General features: G+C 69.2%; 6 protein-coding genes across 6 annotated transcripts; 2 read left to right on the forward strand and 4 right to left on the reverse strand.

Moving 5' to 3' along the window:
- Positions 1-98: 98 nt before the first annotated feature.
- On the reverse strand, positions 99-997 carry FA09DRAFT_300478 (hypothetical protein; the record flags this gene model as incomplete). Its single annotated transcript, XM_025740336.1, has 2 exons — positions 99-854; positions 911-997. The coding sequence occupies 2 exons, from the start codon at positions 995-997 to the stop codon at positions 99-101; spliced, it is 843 nt and encodes a 280-aa protein (XP_025596458.1).
- A 2326-nt stretch (positions 998-3323) lies between these two features.
- On the reverse strand, positions 3324-5588 carry FA09DRAFT_351121 (hypothetical protein; the record flags this gene model as incomplete). The annotated part of the gene is made up of 4 exons (XM_025744824.1): positions 5038-5588; positions 4618-4879; positions 3823-3879; positions 3324-3770 (listed from the first exon to the last, which is right to left on the reverse strand). The coding sequence occupies exons 1-4, from the start codon at positions 5310-5312 to the stop codon at positions 3324-3326; spliced, it is 1041 nt and encodes a 346-aa protein (XP_025596459.1). The 5' UTR covers positions 5313-5588.
- Positions 5589-7573: 1985 nt separating this feature from the next.
- On the reverse strand, positions 7574-10736 carry FA09DRAFT_94123 (hypothetical protein). The gene has a single exon (XM_025745911.1). The coding sequence runs from the start codon at positions 10573-10575 to the stop codon at positions 7870-7872; it is 2706 nt and encodes a 901-aa protein (XP_025596460.1). The 5' UTR covers positions 10576-10736; the 3' UTR covers positions 7574-7869.
- Positions 10737-10970: 234 nt separating this feature from the next.
- Positions 10971-12183, forward strand: FA09DRAFT_331430 (hypothetical protein). Its single transcript, XM_025743022.1, has 2 exons — positions 10971-11275; positions 11349-12183. Exons 1-2 carry the CDS (start codon positions 11072-11074, stop codon positions 12057-12059), a joined length of 915 nt encoding a protein of 304 aa, XP_025596461.1. The 5' UTR covers positions 10971-11071; the 3' UTR covers positions 12060-12183.
- Positions 12184-12520: 337 nt separating this feature from the next.
- FA09DRAFT_288336 (Pet127-domain-containing protein) lies at positions 12521-14285 on the reverse strand (the record flags this gene model as incomplete). Its single annotated transcript, XM_025739930.1, has 3 exons — positions 12521-12783; positions 12845-13055; positions 13131-14285. Coding segments are annotated over 3 exons (1629 nt in total), but the record flags the coding sequence as incomplete, so codon positions are not given.
- A 3031-nt stretch (positions 14286-17316) lies between these two features.
- FA09DRAFT_331432 (hypothetical protein) lies at positions 17317-20359 on the forward strand. The gene is made up of 8 exons (XM_025743023.1): positions 17317-17567; positions 17658-17845; positions 17906-18188; positions 18247-18533; positions 18587-18686; positions 18742-19104; positions 19164-20186; positions 20243-20359. The coding sequence occupies exons 1-8, from the start codon at positions 17337-17339 to the stop codon at positions 20312-20314; spliced, it is 2547 nt and encodes an 848-aa protein (XP_025596463.1). The 5' UTR covers positions 17317-17336; the 3' UTR covers positions 20315-20359.
- The last annotated feature ends 15 nt before the right edge of the window (positions 20360-20374 follow it).

Here is a 20374-nt window from a genome sequence, read left to right on the forward strand (position 1 = left end):
AGCGCAGCAGCGCATGAGAAGAGGGCCTCGGCGGCTGCGGGCTGCGCAGCGCGGGCTTGGGTGCAAGAAGTCGAGATAGAGACCGGCTGGCGGGGCGCTTAGAGCTCGCGTAGGCTGACCGACTTCTGGCTGGCGGCGACGGCCGGCGAGGGCGCGCGCAGCAGGTCCGAGGTGCCGGCGAGGTTGAGGGCGCCGCGGAACGCCTCGGTGCCGGCGGCGAGGGTGACGCCGGCGAAGTCGTCGAAGGTGCGGGCGTAGGCCAGCTCGCGCTGCAGGTCGCCGACGCCGTTGGAGCCGGCGACGGGGGCGAACTGCAGCGTCGAGAGCGTGCCGAACGCGGCGCCCTGGCCGTCCATGAAGCCGCTGCCCGAGTCGCCGGGGATGCCGGGCGTGACGGTGTAGACGCCGTGCGACCAGCCGTCGCCGTCGGAGGAGATCTGCGTGCCGAACTTGGGCGAGAGGAAGGTGATGCCGCCGCGGAGGATCGAGTTGCCGTACGACACGACCTGCTCCAGGTTGGCCAACTCGCCCTGCCGCTCGCCCGACGGGCCGCCGAAGTACGGCACCGTGGGGTTGACCTTGGCCACGTCGCGCGGGTCGATGCGCACGAGGGCAAAGTCGTTGAAGGCACAGGCGTTCTCGTCGGTCTCGCCGCGCGCCTGCATGCGCGCCCACGAGTTGTACACCATGCTGCCGGGGAACTCGGCGCCCGTGATGGTGACGGGCGTGCCCTCGGGCAGCGTGCCGCTGGTGCAGCCGTTGGTGCCCGTGCTCTCGCCCGTGCCGGAGCAGTGCGCCGCCTGGCCGATGTACACGTCCGAGCCCTGGTAGAAGATGAAGTTGGACGTGCAGCTCTGCAGAGCATGTCAGCGAGAGGCAACAGAGAGAGCTGCGACGCCGAATGACTCACGCCGGCCGTCTCGGTGTTGACGCCCGGGTGCACGGTGGCGGTGGCCTGGTCGGCCCACGCCGGCGCGCCGGCCTGGCGAGCGAGCATGGAGGGTGCGGCGACGGGGGCGGCGAGGGCGCCGAGCGTCGAGGCGGCGGCCACGAGGGCGGCAGAGCGGAAGATGGGAGCCATGGTGTGGAGGGGAGGGTGTGGAGAGGAGAGGATGCAGGAGAGAGGAGATGCGGACGTCGGCGAGGAGCAGCTGGAGACGCCGTGCTTTATACCCTCGCCACTGGCCACGTTGAGCGTGCTGCTGCCAGAGGATGCGTCGAGGAGGTGTCACCCGCCCATCCGCTCGGCACTCGCTGCCAAGGGCTTCGGCGCCGGCACGGGGCAGCGCAGCACCTGCCCGGTTTGTGCGGGCTTAGCGTGTCGGAGCGGGCCCACGGCTGCTGCAGGGAGATGCTCGGGCGGTCGGGCCATCGCAGAGCCTGCGCCGAGCGGGAGAGTGGCACCATCTGCGCCGGCTGCCATCGCGCAACAGGCGCAGAGCACGGGCGGGACAGGGAGGGCGTGACGCACCTTCGCAGGCGCAGCGGCTTCGCTCCACCAGCAGGCGTGCTTCTCGGGACAGCATCAGCGTCTCACCTCTGTTTGCTGTGTCCTGATGCGCCGTCGCCGTCGGCAGCTGCCGCACGCTCGGAAGCAGCGTGTAAGTGGCAGGCGCGTGGGCGAGCTTCGCACTCGCCGGCGCCTCCCTCACGGCCGGTGCGCCGGCGCTACGGTACGCCTAGCGCCCTCGCCCGACTTGGCAGGTCGGAGCTGCCTGGCGTCAGCGTGCTGCGGCCATGCGCCGCCCGCCGGCCCACGAGGGCAGCGAGGTGCTGCAGCGCTGCGCTGGCGGCTATCTGCGCTGAGCGCAAGAAGCGCATCGCAGCCCACGAGGCCCGAGCTGCGGCGCGGGAGCCGAGCAGGCGAGGCACCTTGGTGCTAACGCAGCGCCCGCACCGGCGTCCGGCCTCCTCGCCGAGCTCCTTCGCCCAACTCCGCGCCGCTGCGAGTGCGTCACGAGCCGCTCGGCGGCCGGCGGCACGGGTCCAGCTGCTTCCACTTGCCCAGCTCAGACAGCGAGATGTGCCGCGCTCGGGCCCGCAGAGTGCCTGCTTGGCAGACGTAGATGCTGTGGCGCGGCCATAGGGCGCTCCGGCTGCCCAACGGCTCCACGCCCACGTCACGGCGTCTTGCACCGCATCCGCACCCGTTCGCTGCGCGTGCGCGTGGGCTCGTGTCAGATTCTACCTGCTCCGCCTTGCTCTGGACAGTGCCACCCTGCCAAACTTCCCGAGAGGCGGACAGCTGCCCCCTGCGCATGTGGGCGTTCGAGCGCAAGAGGCTCAAGCGATGCGGTGCGGGCAGAGCGCACAGGCGGCAGACAAGGTGGCTCTGAGACGCAGCCGCAAACAGAGGCTGAGCCTTTCCGCCGGCCAATGCACCCGCGTAGGCAGCTTCCATGCCAGACCACGCCAGCCGCTCGTAGCGCAGCTGAGGTGGGCTGCTGGCGTCGAGGACGGGGAGAGCTCGGGCAGGCGGAGTTGCAGCAAAGAGGCCGCGTGCTGCCAAGACGCGCTTCGCTCCCGTAGCGCCAAAGCACCTCGGGCGAACGCCGCAGCAGCGCCGAAGCGCAGCAGACTCAGCGCCAGACGCAGGGACGGGCGTGCGGGGAAGGTGCAGCAAACAGATCGAGCTGCGGCTGTGAGGCACATGGCAGCATGCAGGTGCTGTGTTTCACGCTCACATCTCGCAGCACCGGCGGCCGAGACGGCGATGCGCTGCAGTTGCACGGTGCACGGCTGCACACCTTCGTGGGGTGCAGCTTCGCTTGCAGTAGCGTAGCAGGAGAGGTCGGGCCACACGCTACGCCTGACGGTGCCCAGAGGGCGCCCAAGAAGCTCGAGCTCGTCGTCGTCTGGGCGCCGCGCCTCGGCAGACATCATTTCCCTCATCGCGACCCCATCGCGGCGTCGTCGGCTGGTCCTCTCGATGCCGAACAACGCTGGTGTGCTTCTCTTAGCCTGGATGCTGGTCTGCGGACTCGTTCTGAGCTCTCATGCCTCTGACGTGTGTTGGCTGTCTCGCTGAGACTCAGACCAGGCGAGGCCGCGCAAAGGCATGACGCAGGGTGAGCGCGCTCTTCCTCGACGCTCGCCAACATGTCAAGGCGATGGTCTCGACGGAGCAGCCCAGTAGGAGCATCATTGATCCAGGAACAAAACGAAATCGGCCCTAGCGTCGCCTGGCCGACGACAAAGGTGCCTGGCGCGGAGGCGAGCGAGCGCTTCTGCGGGGTAAGGACCGCGCAGGCTGCCTGACGCTCGCTGCACCCGATCCTCGACGGTCTCACCTCACGCAGCTGTAAGGGCGGGAGATCGCGCTTTCATTCGACAAGGCGGGCCGCACCCTCGCTCGTGGCGCCGTGCACGAAGCGCCCCCACTCCCAGCCTGCCTCTGGGCGCTTCACGACGCCCGCCTGTTCGAGCGTGTCGAGCGTCGTCTGCAGTGTCGCCTGCGACACGCTCGCCGTGTGTGTGCGCTGGCCCGTCGTGCCAGTCTTCTCCATCTCTGCATCGTTGGGACGCGCATCGCCCGCCCAGCGCACGCCGGCGAACCAGGACGCTACGTCGGCGGCCTCGTAGCCCAACTCGGCGCGCACAAAGGCCTGCGCTGCGTCGCTGTCGCGGCTGAACTCGGTGATGCCGGAGGCGAGACGCGCGAGGAAGTCGTCGAGCAAGGCGCGCTGCTCGCCGGACTCGAGCACCGTGTTGCGCGACGCTGCAATCGTCCAGCTCGGCCACGGCGTCGGCACGTTGCCGATGAAGCGCACCTGCAAGAGCGTCAGCGAGCAGCAGACATGCCAGCCACTCTGAGCAACGCACCTCGCCCGAGTCGACAAACGGCTTCGTCGTGAACCACTCCCACATGAACGCCGCCGTCTCGGGCTTCTCCAGCTGCGTCTCGCTGTCCTGTTGCGGCGCGGCCGACGTGCGCATCTCGACGGCGCCGGCACAGAGCGTCATGAAGGCCTCGATGTAGCGCACCTCGCTGCTCGCTTGCGGGTCTGCAGCGGCCGAGGCGCTGAGCACGGACAGCCACTGCGCCGTCTCGCAGGGGTGCAGCATGGCGCACGGCACGCCGGACAGCGGCTGGTCGCCGATCGAAAGGCGCGACCACTCCGCCGCGCCGGGCTCGGAGGCGGCGAGACCGGCGGGCAGCGAGGTGGGTGCACCGCTGTTGCGCAGCAGAAGCGCAGAGGCCTCGATCTGCTCCAGCGAGAGCGGACTGCCTTCTGTGCAGGAGGCGTCAGCTTGTCATGACATGCATGCTCATCGCGGCAACGCACCGCTGGTGTGCGCCTCGAGGTACAGCACCGGAGCGCGCCAGGTCGACGAGTATGCCACCGTCTGCGTCACATCGAGCGGGCGTGCCTCGCCTGCACTGCGGTCGAGCAGCGTGAAGCGTCGCTGCAGCGCGGGCGTCTGTGAAGCCTCGGGTCAGCACAAGCAGTCGGCGCATCTGATGGAGGGACTCACCTGCCCAGCGTGGAGCTGCCAGCCTTCGGCATACACGTGCGCGCCCAGCGCAGAGCTCTTCCCTGAAGCTGCGTGCCGCTCCACATACTCGCGTGCGCCCTTCTCAAACGACTCCTTGCTGGTGTGCCCACTGTCCTTCACTTGTGCCGCCTCGCCCGACGTCTCCTTTGGCGCACTGGCCGGGAAGTTGACGGCGTTGCGCAGGCGCACGAACGTGTCCTGCACCTTGAACGGAATGGCCTCGACGGCGCCCTGTGCGTCGAGCCAGCGCTGCTGCAGCGCCGTGACGCTGGCCATGACCATGCTGCCGCTGCCTATCCGGCTGATGCCGATGGCCTCGCCGCGCAGGTCGCTGATGCTGTTGTAGCGCGCCGCGTGCGGCGACGTGCCGGTGATGACGGCCCTGGCGGCGATGTGAGCGAAGCGTGGCCACAAGAGGTGAGAGCGCTGTGCCCTACATGCACTCGCGCAGCCTGGCGGGGCCTGTGCTGCCATCCCTCGACGCCGTGATCCTCTGCCGGCATGCAGCCCTTCCCCTCTCTAGCCTCGGGCGTGACTCACCAGTTGAGCGGGCTGCGTACATAGCTGCCCACAAGGCGATAGTCATCGCGCCCCTTGGCCAGCGGCGCGATCAAGCTCTCCGTGAGCGCCACGGCAACATCGATGACCTGTCCGCCGGCGCCCGCGGCCTCGAGCGACGAGAGCATCTGTCCGGTGCCCGACGGCTGCGAGACGAGCTCGAGGTGCTCGGCGCCCCATGCCGAGCGACCGAGAATCAGCAGCGGCGAGGAGAAGTGCTCAGGCACGTAGCCGACGCGCAGCTTGGTGATCGGCATGGTTGAAGAGGATCAGGTGGATGTGGAGCGGACCGAGGAGCGGCTGGAAGATGGGCACGTCCGTGCAGGGCCAGCGCCGCTCTCTCGCACGGCACGCGCTGCTCCCACGCCTGTCAGCCGCCGCCTCAGCCTCGCGAGGCGGCCACAAGGGCTGCCGTGTGGTCTACGGACATGCATGCTCTCCGTAGTCGCTCCTTGTTCGCCCCCAAAATGTTCCTAGGCGCTTGTTCTGGTGGGTGGATGGGGTGACTGAAGACTGTCGTGCTTTGCCGCCGCTCAGCTGAGCCGTCGAGGTGGACAGCGTCTGCCAACCACGACCCAGCTGATGAGTTCAGCGCACAGTAGCCTTGTCCTCGCTCCACCGCCAGCTCTTCTCGTCTCTTGTCCTCCTCTTGCGCGACAAGTCGTCCTTTCGCAAGGTGCTTATCAGACAGAGTGCTTCCAGTGGGTGCGGCCTGTGCAGCAGAATGCACTCGGGACGCTGCCGACATCGCCTTGCGTCATGCGGTGCACTTCGGTTCGCTCTGAGACATGCGGCTCTCGCTGTGCCTCCTCGCTCCTTCTTCTGCTCGCCGCTGATAGATGCCTCGAGGTGAACACGCTTGCAGTCATCATCGCAGCGTCGAGATTCTCTCTCGTGCGCCCCCTCGCGGCAAGAAGATAGGCCGCGGCTATGGCGGCGGAGGTGCGGAGCCTGGAAGCTGTGACAGGCGCAGGCACAAAGAGGGGGCGTGTGACGGCTGCGCCCGGCGTGCCTGCGTGCTTGCATCGCGCACTTTGCGTGAGGTGATGCGAGAAAGTGCGGATAGGGGCTGCGAGAAGAAGCGGAAGCAGCGGCTGTCCCTTCCCGCCGTCTTGAGAGCGACATCGCAGCGGTGCGAGCCATGACAAGCGCTGTGTTGTCGTCCATCCGCACGCCGGCACGTGTCTCCGACTCGGCACGCCTGCGGCTGTGGGGAGAGGCTGTGATGAAGGAGCGGATGTGCGGCCTCCGCCAGCCGTGCCGCATCACGGCGGGCAGTCGGCTCGACGCGCCGCAGCAGCTCGGCAGCCTTCGCCTTGCTCGATCTTGTGCTCGATAAAGTGCACGAACAAGCTCAGCGCGGTGAACGCCGAGCGCCTTCTCTACAAGGTCACGACGGCGAGCGATACTTCAGCGTGCTGATGACCGCCTCGTGTTGGCCGCGCGCCGGAATAGGGACGGCAGGCGCAGCAAGGCGGTGCATCTCGTGACGCAGCGGCAGCGTGCAGCTTCGTGCGTGTTATCGGGATGCCGCGCCCGATGCTGCCGGCGGATCAGATGCGCCGCCATCAGGGGCTGCGCAGAGGTTCGCGAGGCGAGGCGAGCTTGGGGCGAAGATCTTCTCTCTCTCTCGAGCTCTGCTCCGGCTGCCAAGCGGACCTCGCTGCGCCGTCAGGAGGGTGGTGGAGGCGTGGAGCTTGCAAGCCAAAGCCGCACCCGCCGGAGGCCGAGTCGGGAGAAGGCTTCCAAATCTAGGCTTCTCGCATCGAGCGCAGCCGCGCCGAGCCGGCTCTTTCTTCGCCATGTCAAGTCAGGGGCAGCGGCGTGGGGGGATGTGACAGCCGGCGGGCCTGCCTGCTTGCGTGCTCGAAGAGGCGCGCAAGTGCTCCCTCAGGAGGAGGCGGACGCCGAGCGCCGGCGGAGAAGGGGCGAGAGAGCAGCGCTCTCGCTGTCTCTGCCGCTGCTGCCGAAGGCGAGCGAGCGAGAGCCGGAGCCGGAGGAGAAGATGCGGCCGAGAGACGGCGCTGGCAGAGCATCGCTGCGGCATCCTGGCAGCACCGGCCGCAGCGACCCACACGCTCGCCTCGGCGTGTTGGGTCCGGCAAAATGCACACAGCTGCAGCGCTGCAGCGGTGTGCTCAGCTCACGCTGCTGCAGGGTGCAGGGCACGCCACGAGGCAGCTGGCGTCATGCGTGCATGGCGCAGGCATGGCGGGCGTGAGAGCGCCTGCGAGAGCAACGTCGAGCACGCCGGCGGAGGAGCGGAGCCGCGCGCCAGCGCTGGGCCGGGCGCGCGCTACCTGGGACGGCGCCCAGCAAGACTGCCTGCTGCTGGCGGCCTGCTGCTCGAGCTCCTCTCGAGATTGCGTGTGCAGCAGCACTGTGCGTGTGCTCTGTGAGGAGGAGGCGCACTGTGCATCGGCATCAGCAGCATGCAGTCGAGTGCTGCCCGGCCAAGCGAGAGAGAAGAGCAGAATTGACGGCGGGCCGGCCAGAGGGCCTGAGGCGAGAGGGGCGCCGGCGCGTTCCCGGCAGAAAGGCGCCGAGGCGCGCGCCCGCAGCAGCAAGGCTGCTGTGACACAGCACGCAGCAAATAGCGGGCAGCCGCAGAGAGAGGAGCAGCTCAGCAGCACGAACGCTTCGAAGGCGGCTGCGTTGGCTCTGGGCACGGGCTGGGCAAGGGGTGTGCGCCGCCGGGCCGCTCGCAGCCTGCCGCGCCGCGCCGGCGCTGGCACTCTCTCGCGCCTCGCGCTGCGCTATCGACATCAATCAGCACGCATCGCATCGCAGCGCAGCGGCAGCCGAGTCAGCCGCTCAGCACGCACGCGACGGTGCAGCAGCACAGCATGAGATGCTCCATGGTGAACTGTGCGTGCGTGCGTGCCTGCAGGCGGTTGCAGGGTGCTTGCTGCACGCCCAAAGTTGAGCGCCGCGCGCCCGCGAGGTACGCCGGCGAGAGGAGGGCGGCGGGCGTCGAGAGAGCGCTCGGCAGGGCGCCGCCGCCGCCGGCAGCCCGCTGCAGCTCAGCAGCAGGCCCGGCCGCAGCCCTTCTTCTGCCCGCTGTTGCACCATCTCCTTGTCCGCAACCGCCATCTCCCATCTCCCATCCCCAGCGCAGGCCGTTGTGCGAGTCACAGCCCTGCCGCGTCCCTCGCTCTGCGCTCCCTGCTGCACGCGCGCGTGCCCTGCACCCTGCGCCAGCGTGACTCGCCGCCGCCCAGCACCTCCTCGTCCGCCAAAAAGGCCGCCCTCATCTCGCTGAGCCCGGCCCTCGCCTCCCTCTCTATTCTGCATCTCGCATCTCGCATCTCGCCGCACCCTGCCCTCCGCACGCTTTGGCCCGCATCTCACCCGTGCGCCCGCCGCAGCCGGCGCCGATCCAGCCACCTGACGCTGCGTGGCGCTTGGCGCCGCTGCCTTGCTTGGCGCGTGTACCGCTGCCCCGCGCCGCGCCGCCCTCCACACCTCGCCTCGCGCACAGGCGAGCGCCGGCCTTCGCCCGCCATGCTGGCCCGCCGCGTGCGGCCCGCACCCCGCTCCTCGGTGCCATCGTCGCCCACGCACGCACTCGGCAGCCAGCACGCTCATGTAGCGGGCGCCGACGAGGAGGTCGAGGTGCTGCCGCCGCACTTTCGTCCCTTTGCCCTGCGTACCCCCTCGCACTCCTCTGCGCACTCGCCGCGCACCGCCGACGTCGAGCTGTCGTCCCTCTTCGACGACGCCGGCCCGCCGGCGCGCGGCCGCTCCAGCGCCGCGCGCCGCTTCTCGCTCGCCTCGGCGCGCCGCTCGCAGAGCCGCAGCGTCGACATGGACCGCGACCGCAGCACGGGCCGCCGCGACCTCGACGAGCTGCTCTGCTCGTCGTCGAGCGAGGACGAGGACGACGTGGCGGCGGCCGCTGGCTACCACGCCCTCTCCGCCTCGACACTCCGTCTGGCCGAGACTCGTGCGCACAGCATGAGCCCTCGCACCGCCTTTGCACCGCTCGGCAGCAGCGTTGCCGCGCCGCTGCCCGAGGAGGAGCTGCTCGACGGCCTCGCCACGCCGACGCCGCTCGCCGGACGGGCGCCGCCGCCGCCGGCGCTGCTCTTTGCCCGGCGGCCCTCGGCGTCGCTCGGCAGTCCTCCGCTGCGGCACTCGCCCACCACTCTCTCTCGTCGCTCCTCGGCCAGCGGCGCCGCACGCATCCCGCCGCTCTCGCTCGGCACCTCGCGCCGTCACTCTCGCGAGAGCAGCATGGAGCTCAGCGGCGCCCACTCGCGAGCAGCCAGCGGCAGCAACTCGCAGACCAGCTCGCTGCTGCGTCTCAAGCTCGGCAGTCCGGGCTCGCCGCCGTCGAACCGCCTCTCCGTGCCAACATCGCCGTCGCAGCTGGCCTCCTCGGCGCCCGTCGACACGCGCAAGCGCAGCAACACGGGCCCGCCGACGCTCTCGCTTCTCCGTCCCTTGACGCCGCTCACCAGCCCGACGCTCGTCTCGGCTGCCAGCTTTGCGCCTTCGCCGCAGCCGCACAGCGCACCGCTTGCCGTCTCGGCCCTCTCGCGGCCGCGCTCGCGCATCGCCTCGGTCGGCGGCACGCAGTCGGCGCCCTGCACGCACAACTCGTCCCCGCAAGCCTCGCCGTCGCCGGCTCCGGCCTCGCCAGCGCGCTTGCCATCGTCCTTCTCGTCCTTCGCCGGCAGCTCGCAGACGCTGCGCCGCGCCAGTCTGCTGGCGCAGCAGCGGCCGTTCGGTCCACAGGAAGGCGCCAGCAGCAACACCGCCCCGGCGCCGTCGTCGCCGTCGGTGCCGAGCTCGCCACCTCCGAGCCAGAGCATGTCGAGTACCAGCAGTCCGCCCATCGCCATTCCGCCGCCGTCGCGGCCGACCGAGTTCCTCGAGGGCCCCTGGCGGGCCTCCTCGACCGAGGCGACTGCCGAAGAGGCCGATGAGGCCGAGGACGACTCGATGCGTCTTTCGCCGCACGCGTCCACTGTGATCGAGGCACCCACCGCGGCGCCCGGCACCTTTTCCGACCCGGCGCCGGCGTCCTTCTTCTGGTCGCCGTCGCCGTCGATGTCGTCGGTGTCGGAGGCACGACAGGCTCTGCCACGCATGCTCTCGCTGCCATCGCTCCGGCTGCGCATGGCGCGCTCGACGAGCTCGACGTCGTCGGCGCTCCAGCCGCGCTCGACGCAGGCACACTCGCTCTCGTACTCGTCGTTCTCGGCGGCATCCAGCGCGCAAAGCACGCCGACGCTGGGCAAACGTCGCCTCGGCTCGCATCCCGAGCGCTCGCCGTCGTCGAATGACCGTCGCACGGCCGACCAGCCAGAGACGCCCGAGCGCGGCAAGCGTCGTGCCGCCCGTGCCCGCCGAGCAAGAGCTCCGCCGCTGCCGCGGCGCCGCAGCGTCGACGGTGCTGCCTTGCGCTGAGCCAAAACACACACTCTCTCTCGTGTCCACGATTCCGCTTCTCTGTCGCCGACGTCTCCTGCTCTGCTTCCCGTCATACACTGATCCCGTCTGTCGCGCCCTCATGCCGCTCCCAAGTCTCGCCCGTCACGCTACTCTCCGCACTCCCATCAGCACCGCGTCCAAGCCCATACATTCTCGCGCCTCGAAGCACACACCTACTCATCCATCATTCTCTCTCACAATCTCACATTCGTGGCAATCGACTCAGTTCTGCACGCTGTCCATTGTGCTGTGTCGTGACGATGATGATGCGTTCGCGGCGACTTTGTGAGCGTAGCGTGGAGGGATGACGAGGGTGATTGGGGAGATAAGACGGGCGGACGGTAGGCCGAGATCTCACGCGCGCGCAGCCGCCTTCATGCGCCGTCGTGTGCCGGCGGCCGTGCCTTGAGCCGGGACCGGCGCAGCGCGCCGCGCCGGCCGGGCGGCCATGACCTTTGGGCGCCGTAGTGTGCGCAGCGTTCCTTCTCCCCACCACAACCTCCGCGCCAGGCCTCACAGGCCTCGCAGCGGGCACAGGCGCCCCTTCAACAGCTCTGCACAGTTGCAGCTGCCGGCCATGAGCGGCCTGCCCAGCCTGCCGCTGCCGCTGCCGCTGCCGCCGCTCTCGCGCCGCGCGCGCGCACTGCGCCGCCATCCGTACATCGCCGCCTCGGCTGCGGCCGGCGCACTGCTGGCCGCCGCCACACTCGGATGGGCGGCGTGGAGCTGGGTGCAAGAGGGGCGCGAGCGGCGGGAGGATGGGCCAGTGGCGCCTGCGTCGGTGAGCACGCCTCGATGAAGCTACCAGCAAGCAACGCGAGGCTCGCCGAGTCGCTGACGCTTGGCCTGCGCAGGACAACAACACACCGAGCTCGAGCAGTGCCCGTGCGGCACGGCCCAGCTTGACGCTTGCGCTGCCCGCCAGCTTCGCACGCACTTCCGCCTCGCTAGCGCATCTGCGTCTCTTCCTCGAGGCACTGGCGCCGGCATTCCAAGTGCATCTGCTGGCGCCACCACCACCAGCGCGAGCCGATGGCGCCCCGGCGCCCGACGCTGGCGTCGAGAGTGTCGCACGGCTCGCTGACGAGCTCGCGGGCGTCAGCGGCTACGACACGCGCCGCACGCTCGAGTACGGCACGCACGAGGGCCGCATGGCTCTCGTGCGCGCTATCGCCTGCGACGCCCACGTCGAGCTCTTCGTCTGCGCCGATGACGACGCGGCACCTTCGGCAGCGAGCAGCAGCGGTGCGATAGCGACGGACACATACGTGGCGGATCTGGAGCGCCTGCGCAAGTCGTCTGCGCGCATCGTCCTGCTGCTGCTTCCGCCGCTCGCCTCGCTGCGCGCGCCCGACGGCTGCGCTACGCCGCCGCACATGACGCGCACCCAGGTGGATGCTATCGCCAAGCGCCTGCGCACCTCACAGACGCGCGGCGCCGCTGTCAAGCTCGTTGACCTGCGCGATGCGGCCGAGGACGATGATGAGGACGATGAGGCACGGAAAGAAGAGCGCTGGACGGAGGGCGCGCGCCAGGTGGCACTGCTCGCCAGCGGCTGGCGGTAGCACGAGCCACGGCGCGCGCGCCAGGTGGCACTGCTCGCCAGCGGCTGGCGGTAGCACGAGCCACGGCGCTCCTCAGACGGGCGCAGCTGTACAGTAGCAACGCTGGATGTAATTGGTTCGTGATGTGATGTGGGTGCAGATGATGACGGGGCGGCGCGTACGCCAATGCAGGGGAACGGTTGGGAGCAGAGCATGAGAGGTGGTGGTGTAATGAGAGAGATGGAGAGCGGGTCCGGCGGGGAGCGCAACTACTGCGAGGAGTCGCTGGATGTGTCCGCTGCGCTGGCCTTCGTCTCGGCCTGCGCCTCGGGCTGCGCAGGGAAGGGCGAGTCGGGCCGCCACATCTCGAGCTTGTCGTCCTTGTCCCACTGCAGCTTGTCCTCATGCGCCAGGCGCGCCTGTCTGCGCAGCTGCAGCTGCATGCGTGTCGCCTTCTTCCACTGCACCTCGGGCTGCGCCGGCGGCTTGGCCTCGCTCGTCTGGCCCGGCGCCGTGGGCATGCCGGCAGCCGTGCCGGCGGCGCGCTCGGCCTTGAAGCGCGCCAGCGCCTCGGGGTTTGAAGCCAGCTCCTCGAGACGCTCCTCGTCGCGCGCATTGAGCGAGTCGATGTTGGGCAGCGAGAGCTCGTTGAAGATGCTCTGCCGCGCGCGCACCTTGGCCAGGTTCTCGCGGATGTCCGCCTCACTGAGAGATGCACACGGCGAGATGGCCCACTCGACATCCCCTGTGACAAGGCGCGAACAGTTAGCTCACTGCGCAGGATGCTTTCGCCGAGCGCGACCCACATTGGACAGGTGGCAGCTCGGCACGCGCCCGGCGCGACGGCTCGTCGTCGCTGCGGGCATCGACACGCCGGCCGGCCGCAGCAGAGAAGTCGACGGGGCCCTGCACGAGCTGCCCGTCGAGATAGCGGTCGAGCAGCACCTGCAGCTGCACGATGGTGCGCGGTGCGCTGACGGAAGGCTCGGCGGCGGGAGCGTCAGCGTCTGACGCGCTCTCCTCAGAGGCGGTCTCGGCGCTGGTCTCCTCGGTGGCAGTCTCAGCGCTCGGCTCCGGCCGGTCGGGCTCGACGAAGACGTCCATCAGGCTCCGAGGCCCCGGCGACGTGTCCAGCGTGATCTTGAGCGGCTCGTCGGGGAAGAAGTCGGTGGCGGCGTCGAGGATCTCCTCGAGCATCGCGACGCTGAGCCGGAAGGCCTGCTCGGCCATGTCCGTGTCGCCGAAGAGGCGCCGCGCCATGTCCTCGAGCGGCACGTACTGAAAGCCAAAGATGCTCGACGTCGAGTGATAGGCGAGGAAGATGCCGTCCATGTGGCCGATGCGCGCCTGGAAGTAGTACTTGAGGAACGCCGAGCGCACGAGGTCGTACATCTCGCGCTCGAAGCTCTCGTGCGCGCCATCCAGCTGGCGGATGGCGTAGCCGCCGGCCTCGACCCAGTTGGCGCGGTCCTGCCGCACGGCAGCGACGGCACGCGTCTTGAGGTCGAACGTGCGGCGCGGCAGACGCTCGTCGGAGCAGTCGAGCTGCGAGCGCATCACGAGGTTGCGTGCGCGGGCGTAGTGGTACGCCTCTGGCCGCGAGCGTTCCTCGGGCGTAAGCTTGTGCGAGTTGACGCGCAGGTGCTTGGCGTACTCCTCCGGCGACTTGGTGAAGAAGTTCTCGAGCGCCTTGCCGAGCTGCGTGAGGATGTAGTTGCTGTTCTCGGCCTCACCGCTCGCCGACTTGTCCTGGTCGACGGCATAGCGCGGCGCCTCGCCCTCGGCGCTCGTCTTGCGCAGCCGGATCGACGCCGGCAGCCGCGCGCCGGCGCCAAAGTCGCGCGTCTGGCCCGCAAAGCCCTCGGAGAAGCCGCTGAAGTCTGGCCGACGCCAGTGCGAGAGGTGGAAGTAGATCTGCGAAAGGGCGCCGGTGAGACTGGACGTGCTGCCGCTGTAGCGGGCACTCTCGCGCTTCGTAATCTTCGCCAGCTCTGGGTCCGCCGAGGAGGTGACGTAGGGCGGCAGCGAGTCGTAGTCGAAGAGGTCCACGTCGGCGATGTGCCGCAGTGCCGGGTCGAAATTGTAGATGCCCGTGCGCGGCTCGCGCAGCCAGTGCACACCCGGGTTGAAGAGGACGCGCGAGAGGTTGTGCGCCAGGCGCGGCACCTGCATCTCGCGCAGCGGCTTGACCGGCTTCACCTCGACCTTGCTGCTCTCCAGCTTGCCGCCGCGCGCCTGCTGCCACTTGAGCGTCACCCACTCTTGTGCGCTCTGCGTCTCGCGCTCAAGATACTCGACGCGCTGCTTGTCGTCCTTGTCGCGGCGCCAGACCTCGAAATGGTGCGACGGCTCGGCGCTCGAGCGAGGGCGCACGACACGCAGGGCCTCGATCCATGTGCCCTCGAACAGCTCCGTGGCGGGCTGTTGAGATGCGACGCGCTGCGGACCGAGCGGCAGCCGCGCCGCCAGGTGCGGCGCTTGACGACCGTCATGCGCCACGCTGGCGACGGTGGAGGGCGTCATCGGCGACATGGCGATGCCTGACGCGCCCTCGGCTGGCGCCAGTGCGTCTGGGCCCCATGAGCCGCTCGGGCCCGCACTCGCTACGGCGGCAGGCTCGGCCGCGGCTGCCTCAGGGCTATGCTGCGAGACCTCTGGCGGCTTCAGTGCCGCCAGCGCCTCTTGTGCAGCAGTCTTGCGCGCAAGCGACTTCTCGAGCTTCTTGGCCGCCGCAGTAGCGCGCAGTGCAGCTGCTCGATACTGCACAGCCTGCTCCTCCAAGACGCGTGTCATGGGAGAGGCAGCAGCGCGCGGTGCTGCCAGGCGTGGCTGCGAGGCGGCGACGCGCGGCTCGCGCGAGGTGGATAGGCGCGATTCTCGCCGTGCGCGTGCCTCGATTTGGCCCAGAGCCGTCTCTAGCACCGTCCGCGGCTCCTGCGGCTTCTGCGCTTGCTGCGGCTCCTTTGGCTCCTGCAGCTGCTTGGCGCCTTTGCTGTCGCTTGCGTCCTCAGCGGCGCGCTGCGCCACGGACGCGGCATCTGATGATCCCGTGTCGGCGCCAAAAGCGTCCTCCACATTCATCGCGTTCTGCGCGGCGAACCGGGCTTGCGACGCGGCAGCCCTACTTGCGCGCTCGGCACGAAGCGCCTCTTCGACGGCAGGAGGGAGCAGCGGAGCAGCACTTGCGTCCACCGACTCGCCCCTCTCCAGGCGATCCGCTGCATCACGGGCGCGAGAAGCGTGGCCCGCTGCAGCTGCCATCGTGCGCTGCAACAACTCCAGACGCAGGGGTTTCGGGTCCCAGCCGAGATTGTTGACGTCCTCGGGCTCAAGGCTGATCGCCTGGTGCAGCACTGCGCGCTTCTTGTGCACCTTGTCAAAGTCAGCTGCTACCGCGCGCAAGGCCTTGACGGAGTCGGCAACTGCGAATGGAGGGCTTGCCGTGCTGTCGACAACGCCCTCGGTAGCGGCGAGCTTCTGCGCGGCCTCGAGAGACTGCTTCAGTTCAACTTGCATCTGTGCAACAGCGCTGGCTGCCTCCTTCTGCGAGCGGTATCGCGGCAGCGCGCGAGTCAGGCGCTCCCGTTCTCGCTCGGCTGTGGGCAGGCCCGACAGCAACTTTTCGCGCCGGATGACTTGGAAGTAGGGGCGCGCGCGAAGCCAGAACTTGTTGTCGACGATCATATCTGGGTCCTGCAGTTTGAGGGCGATGGCAAGATTGTCTGGCGACAGTCTCGGGTGCGGCAGCTTGAAGTACGGCCTCGCTGCGGCGGGCACCACGTAGTCGGACTGGGATTCGCAGCATTCTCTCCAGATCTCGTAGGCCTTCTTCGAGTTGAACGCGCTGCCCACGCGCCGCTTCGGTCTTCGGTTTGGCCGTGCCGCGACGTCGGCGCCGGCATCTGTCCGCGGCGCCCTGCTGCCAGCCCTGTCGTCGCCACGGTTTGCGCTCTTTTGCGCAGACCCGCCTGGCGCGCTCACAGCGCCGTCCGCCGTGCCACTGGCGTGCTGCGTCGCTGCGCTGTGCGTTTCACGCGAGGACGAGGCGCCGGCGCTGCGCGGCGGCAGAAAGCGCGAGCTGGACGCGCGCGCCGCCGAGGCGAGCATCGCAAACGGCGCTGCCGGCGAGATGCGGCCGCCCAAGCGTTGCGAGACAGCGGCCGGTGGCGGCGGCAGCAGCAGAGGCACGGCTTGCCGCCCGGCCAGCGCCTGAGACAGGCGCAGCTCGCTCGCCGCGGCCTCCGCCGCTGCCTCCCGCGCCGCCCACTGCGCCTTCTCCGCCACGGCGGCCGTCCAGAGGGCGCCCATGTCGTCGCGCAGACGCACAAGAGTGCTCAGAGTGTGTGCGGCATTTGGCGAGCATCGGCTGGCCGTGGCCAGGCGCGTACACAGCACCAGGAGCTGTTCTTCGAGCGGCACGCCACGCAACTCGGCCAGCCGTTCCGCGGCGGAGCGCTCGGGGAGCGGCAGAGGCAGCGGCAGCGGCGCGTGCCAGGCCCGCTCGGCCTGGACGCGATGGCACTCGTTGGCGACGATGCGGAAGGCGCGCTTGGCCTCGCGGGCGACATGCCGCGCCTGCTCGAGCGAGTCTGTCGGCGCGAGGTCTCCAAGCACGGGGCGAGCCTGCTGGCCAAGCAGTTCGCGGAGCCGCTGGCGCTCGGCGATGCCCTCAGACCACTGAATGCTGTTGATGCGCCCTTGCGGCGAGGGACTCTGAGAAGCCTTCTGGTCGGAAGCCTCAGGTGCCTCGGACTCCTCAGGTGTCTCGGAAGCCTCGGCTGCCTCCTGGCCGGCCTGCTGCCACTCGACGAGGCGGAAGACGGCATCGGGGGCAAAGCGGCCGCGGCGGGCGCCGGAGTCGCTGCGCTGGGCGTCGCGGTAGGAGAGCAGCGCCGCCGCGACGCGGTCGACGGCGCGCTCGCGGCGCTGCGGGCGCGCCAGCGGCGGGCGCGCTCGCGGCGGGCGCGCAGTTGCGGGCGGCGAGCTGCTCGACGCCCGCGCCGCGGCCGGAACGCTGCTGCGGGCGGCGGCTGCGGCGCGGCGCTGGAGCAGGAACATGCCTGCGGCGGGCAGCAGCGGCAGCGGCGGCGTGGGGCGCAGAGGTCGGGCTGGGGATGGGAGTGGAGAGCGGAGGGTGCAAGGCGCGCCGCCAGCCAATTCTTGTCAGCGCGGCGCGCGCACGTGATGCAGGACCGGCGGCAGTGCCGCGGGACTACAGGCGCGCCGTGGGAACGGCTCCTGGCGCGTGCACGGCCGCGACGTCCTTTCCTCCCGCCCTCATCCCCGCTCCTCCGTCCCATGTCGCGGCCCTCGACTGCCGAGCGCAGCTACCCGCCGCGCTCGATGAGCACAGGCGCCGCCTCGGCGCACATGCGCTCGTCCCTTGCTGCTGCGGCGGCACGCCCCTCGCCCGACCGTGCCGGCAGCTCGGGCGACGGCGGCAGCTCGACGCGTGCCGCCGAGGCTCAGGCGGCCGCAAAGGCGGCCAGCCGCAATGCCGAGACGACGATCAACCGTGTCACGTACAAGGTCAGTCAGCCGTGCGGCGCCAGCGATGCCCTCGGATGCGACAGGACGCAGCGCACAGGCTGCAGCGGCTTACGCGCTCGCGCCTCGCAGAATTCGACGATCAAGGCGCTCATCGACCCGACACTGCCCGTCGCCGATGTCATCCGGCAGCTGTGTGCCAATGCGCATCTCGGCGTGCAGGAGCCGCCGGCACTCTTTGCGCTGCGTGATGAGGAGGATGAGGAGCTGGTGGACGATGCGAACATGGCGCGCAAGATCGCGGCGGGCCGCAACTTTAAGTGAGTGCGCGAGGTGTCTAGCTGCATGGCGAAGCCTGAGCGCTGAGCTCGCTTCTACAGACTCGGCTCGTCACCGACAATCGAGGCAGTCGAGATGGTCGAGCGCCTCATGTCGCGCGACGAGCGAGCGCTCAAGCTCTCGACGTACAACCTGCAGCGGCTCATCCGCGAGTCGCAGTTCCGCAACGAGTTCCTGCGGCGTGGCGGGCTCGACGAGCTGGTGGACATCACTTTGACGCTCAACGGCGGCAACACGCTGGCGTATGCGCTCACGAGCACGCAGAATCTGATGGAGAGCACAGCGGATGGCTGGGACGGCATCAAGGATGGCTTCGTCGGCAAGGTGAGCCATTCGGTGCGCTGCTGCAGGTCTGTGTCGTGCTCACACGCTGCGCTCGCAGGTCGTCAACATCTTGGCGACGCAGGAGCGCATCAATGTGTGCCGCCCAGCCACGGCTATTCTGAAGAAGCTCGTCCTCTCCGGCCCTGCTGAAGCAGACGGCGCCGAGCAGGGGCGCATTATCGGCGACGGCGAGGCGAGCGGATCAGCCGCCGCCGCCAGGACCGCGCCGCATGCCTACCGCTTCGGCTTTGAGGCGGTGTATCACGAGATTGAGAAGGAGCCGGCGTTCCTCTCGACTCTGCTGCAGCGGCTAGGGAGTCCGGACACGACGCTGTGTCTGTACAGGTGCGTTGCGGCGTCCGAGGAGGGAGACTGCGCGTGCTGACGCGCCTGCACAGTCTGAGCCTCATCAACACCCTCCTGAGGCATGTCACCGACAATCTCTTCGACGTGTTCACTGCCGAGCTGGAGCGGCTCGGCGTCTCGAAGGCCGTCGCGGTGAGTGAGACGAATCGACATCGCGTGCGCATCACGCTCACCTTTGGCCCTCCAGCGCTTGATGGACTCGACCCGCGGCGAGGAGCTCTCGTCGACGATCATCGAGTACCAGAACAACGTGATCCGCGTGGCTCATCGCCGGCTGCGCACGCCTGTGACGCCCACGAACCAGCGACATGCTGCTGCGCTGTCATACATCTGGCTGCAAGCGCGCGTCACAGAGACCGTTGCGACGGAGAAGGACCCGGACGGCAACCACTCGCTGCCGGCCACGCCGGGCAGCGTCGGCGCTCGCTTCAAGTGGCGACGCCTCGGCTTTGAGAACGAGAACGTTACGAAGGAGTTCACACGCATGGGCTGGCTCGGCCTCGCGTGTTGCGAGGCCTTTGTGCGGTCAGACCCGGACGCCTACGCCAAGGTAGGCTCGCGTGCCGCGCGTCTCCGCTGCCTCCTGCTGACCCGAGCTCGCCGCTGCAGATCATCCTTGAGCAGATGAACCGACCAGCGGCGCGTCGCTGCCCGTGGGGCCTCGCTTCGCTCGAGGTCGTCGACATTCTGGCGACGCACTACGACGTCGACTCGGGCTACACGACCTCGACGGCCTTTCTGCCGTTCATCCTCTTCTTCTCCAAGGTGCACGCGCTCGCGCTGCACTTCTTCCTGCGCATGTGGAGCGAGTCCGGCGCCTCGCGCTCCGACTTTGCGCGCGTCAGCGCCCTGGTGCGCAGCCAGGTCAAGGAGGCGCTCAAGGACGAGGTGAACAAGACGTGGTTCGACCTCGAGCGCCACTTTGCCGACTCGGAGTACCGCACGGTGCGCGACCGGCAGATGCGCGAGCTGGAAGTCGACGACGACTTTGCCAACAAGGCCAGCATCCGCAACCTGCGCGGCCGCCTGTATCGCGAGAGCTACGAGTTCGTCAGACAGCAGCGCATCCAGTGCCTCCTCGAGGGCGCCTGGTTCCTCACACCGCAATCGTCGGCCGCGCGCGCCGCCGAGCCGGCTCCCAGCGCGGGCGGCGGAGGTCGAGCCTCGCGTGCCGGCTCTGCGCAGCCGCCGTCGGCTGTGCCAGCAAGCACCAAGCCGTGGCGCTTCTACCGCCTCAGTCCAAACAAGAAGTACCTGCACTATTGCGAGGCGACGGAGCGCAGCGCGATCCGCAGCGGCCTCGACGACCTGCCGGAGCGCATCGACCTGGCGCTCGTGGCCGACGTGTCGCTGCAGCCGCCGGGCGGCAGTGGTGCCGCCATCGCCGCAGCCGCAGCTGCCGCCGGCGTCGCGGCTGGCGCAAACCTGGCGTTCAGCCTGCTGCGGGCGCCCGACGTGAGCCTGGCGGACCTCGTGGCGCTCAACACGAGCCAGTTCAGCGAGTGGACCGACGGCCTGGGCATGCTGCGCGGCGAGGGAGGCGTCGTGAGCACCAAGGAGACGGCCGACTACATCCAGATCCTCACCGACATTGGCATGAAGGTCAAGCTGCTGGACCTGACCGGCGAGCGGGTGAGTGTCCGTGCAGAGGAGAGGCGTGATCATGCGGCTGACGTGCGCCGGTGCAGATCGAGGTGCCCACGTCGCTGCCGCCGGCGCCGCTGCCCGTGTCGACGGCCTTCTTCTTTGCGGACCTCTGACTGTTGTCGCCGTGGCAGCCTATCCATACCCTCGTCACTGCCTGCTGCCGCTGCCATCTG

The sequence above is a fragment of the Tilletiopsis washingtonensis genome, assembly GCF_003144115.1.
Source record: "Tilletiopsis washingtonensis strain MCA 4186 unplaced genomic scaffold FA09scaffold_18, whole genome shotgun sequence".
NCBI classification, from domain to species: Eukaryota; Fungi; Basidiomycota; class Exobasidiomycetes; order Entylomatales; genus Tilletiopsis; species Tilletiopsis washingtonensis.